Here is a 7,898-nt window from a genome sequence, read left to right on the forward strand (position 1 = left end):
TACTGGCCAGTTACCTGGCCAACGCTACCGGCTCACTTGTAACAATAAAGCATATTCTCTCCATTTAATATATTTACTTCTTCAGTGTGTCTCAAACCTCAGGATCCCCTGGACCGTCCACATTTTTGACCTGGGATGGAGGCTGGGGGTCCCCGAGGACCAGGTTGAGAAACACTGCATTAGTAGATGTTCTTATCCAATTGAGAGAGCAAAAGGGCCTTCCTCCTGACCATGGGATTTGTACCAACAACCATCTGATGACAGACATGGTCCTAACCCAAAGAGCACCACACACCACCCCTGTTATTAGCTCTCTCTGTTAATTTACTGAGTTCATCTGTTCTCTATTTATCACTGAGTGAGGGCCCATTACGTTCTGGAGGGGGGGGCAATGTGTGCCAGGCGAGGACCCTCCCCTCGGTAAGCTGTGGATGACGAATCTTACAGCTTCTTCTGAAAGTTCTTCAAGGCTCAGTAAGCACATGAGGTTTGTGAACCACGACGACTCCTGGGCAGAAACTGGACCAGAGTGAATTTATTGGAAAGCAAAGGGGAGAAGACAAACCGACAAGCTGCTAACATGCAGAGCAGGGTCTGTCAGCAGGGGGAGCTCTGACGCTGCTTTCATACAACAGACTAATGAATCAGCAGGGAAGCAGACAGCTTCATAAACAAAAGCTACCTTTACAAGAAACGCTAAACACTCAATCCAACGACTACAAAAAAAAAAACAAGCAGGACATATCTACATCGTAAATGTAACTCAAAACATCAGGAGTACTGACTCTTACTGGTGGTATTGCGAGACTTTGGAGTGGTACGCCAGGCTCTTCCCTGAATTGTATGGTGTCCTCAGCTTGGTTACTAGCGTGCTGTTTGTGTCTTTGCTCAAAGAAGGTTCCGAACCCAAGCTGAAGCAGGTTTATCTGAGGTCGCTGCAGTCAAGCTCTGTAACGCGGTCGGCATGTTCGGGCCGGTCAAACGTTATCTGACAGTCTTGGTGCATGGCTGGTGAACTGTCTGCATCTGAGTTACATTTAGAAGCTGAAATGACAGGACAACCGAAGCAGATTTAGGCGATGAGAGCCAGGTGTGGGCTGATAGCACGTCGCAGTGAGAAGTCCTCCCAGCAGACTCCCACCCCTTCAGGGACCGACACAGGGTCCTCAGACATGCTACAGTGTGGGCTGTGTGTGTGTGTGTGTACACATACACACTCCTGGTTCCGGGGAGTTACTGAATCATCTCAAACTGTGATGAACCTACGTGTGGTTCCCCGTACCTCGTGACAAAATAATGCATTTAAGGTGCCAAACAGCACTAAAGCAGATTAACTGTGTGGGACAGTTGCCCTGCCCCTCACACACAGAGCCCAGCCCACCACACAGAGCCACACCCACTCTGCACATGGCCATGCCCACCACACTGAGCCCCGCCCACCCAGGGCCGCTATCGCGTTTTGCTGGGCTGAGTGCTCGCAGTTCCTCTCTGGCTGGTCAGGTTGCTCAGGACGCAGTTGTTTGCCAGCACGGCCAGGCTGCAGTTGAGGGCTTCTTTTCCCCTCTCCCACTGTGGCTCCTCCTCCTCCCCCACTTCCTCAGGGTCACTGTCCTCATCGCTACGCTCGTCCTTCTCCACCTATAAGGGCAGAAAGCAGCTCCACAGTGAATGGCCTCATTGTTATGGAGACCCCTGAGCCCCACCCTGGGCCTGTGGAAGGGGGGTGGTGAACATGCTCACCTGCCCGTGGCAGAGGAACTTATAGACCATGCGCAGGATGAGCCAAGCCCAGAAGATGTGGAGCCCCTGGAGCACCAAAAGGAGCCCGTTGAAGAAGTAAAATCCAAAGAAGGGCTGGAACTGGTCCATGGAGAGGATCAGGGTGGTGTGGATGATCCTGGTGGGAAGAAAGCCAGGAAACAGCTATGAGCTGCCAGGCTAGTGGGTTTTCTGTGATCACATGACCCATGATGCCACTTCCTGAAAGATCACATCTATGAGGAAATGACGACAGATTCTTACTTGCTGGGAAACACCACTAGGCGGGTCACCAGGAATGCCACTGTGAAAAGCACGAACAGGAAGTCACACGTCCTCCTCCAGCCGGCGTAGTTGAACATCTTGGCTGACTGTGGACAGAGTGAGCACACGGTGAACCCTTTGTCGTGACCCAGCACAGCGTCCTCTACAGGCGGGCCTGAGCACACATGTGAAACTGGAACTCCAGTGATGCAGGACAATATTGATACAGGAGATCAGGGCCGTGCAGAGCGGCTGCGCTTTCAGATGAGCTCAGGCAAGCACCCTGAGGCATGTTCTGCAACAACAAAAAAATCACCGGACTGAGTACACGCCCCCCTGCAAACTCGTTATTCCCGTTTGGCTGCAGGGAATCAGCTGACGTGCTCAACGTGGGAGACCCGGGCTGATCTCTGAATGAAGGGGATTATGGGCTGCCTATCACATCCTCACGCATCTCACAAGGACTCTGTCACAGCAAGTTTTAATAGTTCCTCTGAAAGGCAGTCAGCTTCTGGGCAAAAACATGGTGGGGGGGGTTGGTCCCGCGGTGACCCATAGGGGGCGCTCACCTCCAGCAGGAAGTCCGATGAGTCGTGGACTAGCATGACCAGAGTGCCGATGCGGACGTAGTTGGAGCAGTAGGAGAATCCAAGGAGGACGATGGCGGCCACATGGTGGATGATCTGCTCCTTGAAGTCCTGGAAGCAGAGAATCGCTGAGGGTGGAGGGACAAACAAACCCACTCTCACACACACACACACACACACACACACGCATATACAGACACACAAAATGCAGCACCAGAGTTCTGGCTGAACAGCCAGTGAGTCAAACTAATAGCACATGGCGTCCATGGTGGCCTGAGGGAACGGCACAGGGAAGCAGGTGAGAGCTACTGAGTGAAACATTAACCGGGGGGAGATGAGGGTCAAGGTGAACTTGGGGGGCTGGGGGTCACAGCCTCACCTTCCTCTTGATGTCCACAGAAACGCAGAACAGCAGGGACCAGTAAAAACCCAGCTCCAGGAGGTAATACCAGTAGTGAGCAGTCTGTACGGACTGGGGGAGCAGAGCAGAAAGACGTGAGTGTCCCCCTCCCCAGTGACATTCTGCTTTTGGCGGGGTGGGGTCGGGCAGAGACTCACCTGACGAGGGTATGCCTTCCAGCACATTCTCCGATCCCAGAACCAGGGGCTCTGTAAGGCAGAGCGAGATCCTGAGACTCACATGCGCGACACACTAAGAGGCACCAGCTGCCCCAGCCGAGAGGCAGGACGTCACTTGGGGTGGGCAATTCAGCAATTTAAGGATTACAGAGTCCAGTGATCAACGATGGCGGATAGCACCCCTGAGGGTAATGACCCTAGCTGCATTCACCGTGACCTTCCCTCCTCGGGCTCGGAGATACTCACGTCGAGGAGCGAAGCGAGGCCGGCGGAGAACGCTGCGAGGTAGAAGGCAAAGCGCCAACTGCCAAAGGGAGACCGGCATTAGGAAAGCAGACGCTTGCAAGCGAAGTCTTTATCATGGTGGGCGTGACTTGCATTTGCCAACCAAATTATGCGAGCAAGACAACGTGGTGTGAGTCCGGGGGGGCTTCTCACCAGGCCTCACAGAACTTCTTGGTGTTAGTGGGCCGGTCTTGGTTCCTCCGGCATCGGAACCACACCTCCACCTGCCTCCGCGTGAGATCACACTGTTTGGCCAGACCAAGGACTTCTCTCTGAGACAGCAGATGGAGGAAACGTTAGACTGGGCTCCACACCCCCCTCCCCCCCCCTCATGCCTGAGTGCACTGGGCTGTTTCTAGTAGGAGGAAAGAGCATGTGCCAGAGGCACAATCCAGGCCATTACCCACAATCCTCTAATGATCAAAGACATGGTATCGCAGTCATGACTGGAAGTTATTTCGGAATAAAAATCGAGTCACACAGACAGTCAAGCGATGAGTCAGTTTATGGAGTCACCAGATAGTTTCGAAACCTGCAGAAAGGTGAGAGCCATGAAAGGTGGGACGTGACCCAAGAACAAGAAGGACGTTCTGTCTGTCACCGCTTAGAAAAATGACATTGGCAGAGCCATGGGCTACGTCTGTGAGCTGTGGGCTATGTCTGTGAGCTGTGGGCTATGTCTGTGAGCTGTAGGCTACGTCTGTGAGCTGTGGGAGCAGGCAGAGCTGTGATTAGAGCTGGAGGCGCCATGCTTGATGCATGCGGTATGCGGCCATCACACCTCACTGTATTGTTATTCATCTCAACTGCGGTCACATGACCCAGTGCTACATCTACACCCCCCTCACCCCCCTCCATAAGAAATGGGTCTCCAGAGTCTACATGCTCCTCTCCTACGGGAGGATTTAATTGTTTAGGGACAGATCAGGTAGAGTCAGCGGTGGGACGCAGGGGGATCCGAATACCTCGGAATACACAGCGGCAAGAAAAAACACGGAGCAAATGAGCCTCTGAGGCGAGCCCTGATGGGGTTGTTCGTCATGTGACCTCCCCCTCACCACCTGTGCGGTTTACAACCGCAGAGAATTATGGGTACTTCATGGAAACAAGTGGCTTGCAAATTAGCAATGAGGTGGGGGAATTGTAAATAACTCAATGCTGTTCCCTCCCACAGAAGTCCATACTCAATAATTTTAAATTTTACAATGTCAAAGACATTCATCCAAGACCTAAGAATGCTTGCGCGTAGCATGATAGTTCCGCACTGAAGCTAAGTGCCTCAGAGGGTTGATGCGGTGCAGGTGAGACGAGGACGCATGATGTAAATCCCGATAGGACCCGCAGAGACGTGTCGGACACGGAACATACCTGGGAAGGCTGGTTCCCACGGCTGCCGTAGAAGGCCTCCAGCGTCGGGACAGGAGCAGCCGGGATACGATTTCTATCCCGCACCCCCAGCCACCTGCTGAGGGGCAGCGCCACCAACCTGCAAGAGGGGAAATACACCTTGGCCAACACTCCCTTGACCTTGCGTAAAAGTAACTTCCAGAAAGTACAAATCCAGACCAAGATTTTGTTTCAACCAACTAACTGAGTACTCTGGGACTATAACTCTATACTCAACTGACTGGCTGAAATGAAACCTTGGTCTGGATTTGTACTTTCTGGAAGTTACTCTTTTGAGTAGTGATGAGGACCAGCAAAGATCAGTAAATCCAGCGAAGGTCTCTAACTGCACCCTGCTTAAGATTAAGTGCCCAATTCTGACCCTTGACCCATTTCAATAACTAAATAGACTGATGAAACTGTTTACGTTCATTTCCAACAGCAGCAGCCTGTTTGGAATCGGAGCATCAAGCCCCTTAGCCGCTACCCTGGTGTGACACATGTCACTGGGAATCTCCATCTCATAGAGGAAGTAAACAATGACACAGCAGGATGGGTTGGTGGGCTGCGGGTGACACAGCTGTCACATGAGAGTGTCAGCAAGGCCCCTTGTTTGTGGCATCGCCTGTAACTCTAAGGCTCCCGCTAAGCGGAGGGGAGAGAGCCTAATGGGGGGGGGGGGGGGTTACACGCTGGTTCCTCCAGAAACAGAGCCTTGGGTGACATGTGGAACCTTTACCGAGCACCAAGGGCCCCCCCTCGTTCACATACCGCTTCGCATTAATCCGCCTTTCACATATTACATTGCACCATCCAAGCAAAGTAATTAAATAACCCCAGAGTGCAGTCAAAACACTGTGGGGGGGGGGGCTGGATACACCGCTCAGGGTCTCACCGCTCGAAGACTTGGCGCAGGGCGATAAATGCGAGGGCCAGGCCCAGAGTGGCGAGGAGATCTCGGGGCAGTGGGTAGCTCTCCAGATCCTCCATATCTTTCCAGGTGACGCCTGGAGGTAACCAATATTCATGTCTCCATAACCATTGGTTTAGAAACTCCATCCTAAAATGGAAGAACGGGGAAGGTCATTCCTAAGGTGTAGCGTGACCCGGCATTGTTCCCAAGTCCAGAAAACATCACAGCGATTGGACACAAAGGGTACAGACTGCAAAGGGGAAACTGCTGCCAGGCACCTTTTAGGAAGTGCTGCACACAGCACTTATACAGAAAGCCAGACTAAGAGTTCGTATCCAATTACACAGATGGGGGAGCGCGCATCTGGAACGTGCGCGGGGAAGCAGACTCGGGAGCGCGCCCTTAACGGTCTCGACGGGGATGACAGCGACGTGGACAGCGACGTTTGACATTAAAAGGAACATGCGACCCCTGACTCCCCTTGGGTCCTGCTGCTACCCGGGCAATAGGACGTACATCCTAGTTTTAAACTAAAGCAGCGGCGTCGTTTCACAGACATAACGCGACGATCAGAGTTCGGAATTACAGTTTGACAGCTATAAATAAAAAAGCCTACGATCCGAGGCGATCTGTTCGTGTATCCAAACCATCATCCCCTGGCAGACAGGTGTATCGGTTCAGGTCTCCTCAGATCCCGCTGTACAATTTACCTAGAGCAAAGTACTAGCCAGGATATTACACTCCAGTCATATTTCGCACTCCCTGAACTAAACGGGCAATAAAACCACAGAAACGTCGGGTTACAATCGCGCATTACCATTAAGCCTACTATTGCATTTATGAAGATGCGAACAGTGTAACTCGTGTAAAGATCGCTTAAAACGTCCCGGATCGCTATCGGCCAGAGTCAAAAGTTATTAATTTCCCCATCGACGCAAACGCAGCAAACGTCAAACTGTAGCCAAGGGAGACCACGGGAAAGGTTAATGATGGACCCGCTGCTGGAAAATACACTCCTAGAAATAAATTAGATTCAAAATAACGAAATAACCCCGCCGTCACGTCAAGGATAAGCGGTCGGAAGATGGATGGATGCGTAATAAGACTAAATAAACAGATACGTCGCCAAATAATAACCAACCAAAATAACAAATCTCCGAGTATAAATTGACTATTAAATAATGCGTCGATGTTAAAGAAGGAGAAAAATAACAGCAAAATTGAGAAACGGATTAAAAATTCAAAAGGGTACCTGAAAGAAGGAAGAGAGCTGCTCGGCTCCGACTCTGCACTGGAGCGACGCCGCCCGGCTGCCTCCGTTTATCTCCGCGAGGAAACGCCCACCTCCGCGCACACCTGCACTGCCCCCGGCCCCCTCCGACCGTATCAATACCTTCCCCCGGATCTGCGACGGACCCCTGTATGGAGGCACATATAGCCCGCATCGGGAGAGGGTCCCCGATGCTACGGCTGTCCGGGGTTCTGTTCACATTTATCATAAACGTTAATTATCGCACACTTATTCACCGACCACGAAGTAGGCCTATGCTTATCTAGCCTTCACCTTCCAGGCAGGATATCTATCAAAGCTAAAAGCTAAATAGTTTTATAATTGTTTGTGTGTGTGTGTGTGTGGGGGGGGGGGGGTTAGGGGTTAAATCCCATAAAAACCAGCCTTCCCCCATTGCCTGGGCTTAAGTATTGATGACAAGTATTGAAGACAAAAAGTGCCGTTCTGGGGAATATATCCACTGGACTGGAGAGCAGTATCCAAGACCAGTGTCTCCCAACGTCGTCCTCGGGGACCCCCAGACAGTCCATGTTTTTGCTCCCTCCCAACTCTCAGTAGCGAAAATGTGGACTGTCTGTCAGGGAGCTGCGAGGGAGCAAAAATGTGGACTGTTTGCGGATCCCTGCAGACTGGCTTGGAAAGCTCTGTCCTAGACAGAGGGGCATGAGCTCAGCCGACAGAGGGGCATGAGCTCAGCCGACAGAGGGTCATGAGCTCAGCCGACAGAGGGTCATGAGCTCAGCCGACAGAGGGGCATGAGCTCAGCCGACAGAGGGTCATGACCTCAGCCGACAGAGGGGCATGAGCTCAGCCGACAGAGGGGCATGAGCTCAGC

At 52.1% G+C, this 7,898-nt stretch overlaps 1 protein-coding gene across 1 annotated transcript; it reads right to left on the reverse strand.

Annotated features, from left to right (window-relative positions):
* Positions 1-520: 520 nt before the first annotated feature.
* On the reverse strand, positions 521-7,128 carry LOC125716606 (ceramide synthase 2-like). The gene is made up of 11 exons (XM_048989082.1): positions 7,025-7,128; positions 5,755-5,919; positions 4,842-4,959; positions 3,627-3,745; positions 3,435-3,492; positions 3,168-3,218; positions 2,989-3,081; positions 2,592-2,720; positions 2,023-2,129; positions 1,741-1,897; positions 521-1,638 (listed from the first exon to the last, which is right to left on the reverse strand). Exons 2-11 carry the CDS (start codon positions 5,916-5,918, stop codon positions 1,450-1,452), a joined length of 1,185 nt encoding a protein of 394 aa, XP_048845039.1. The 5' UTR covers position 5,919; positions 7,025-7,128; the 3' UTR covers positions 521-1,449.
* Positions 7,129-7,898: the final 770 nt, after the last annotated feature.

This window comes from Brienomyrus brachyistius, chromosome 21 (genome assembly GCF_023856365.1).
Source record: "Brienomyrus brachyistius isolate T26 chromosome 21, BBRACH_0.4, whole genome shotgun sequence".
Lineage (NCBI taxonomy): Eukaryota > Metazoa > Chordata > Actinopteri > Osteoglossiformes > Mormyridae > Brienomyrus > Brienomyrus brachyistius.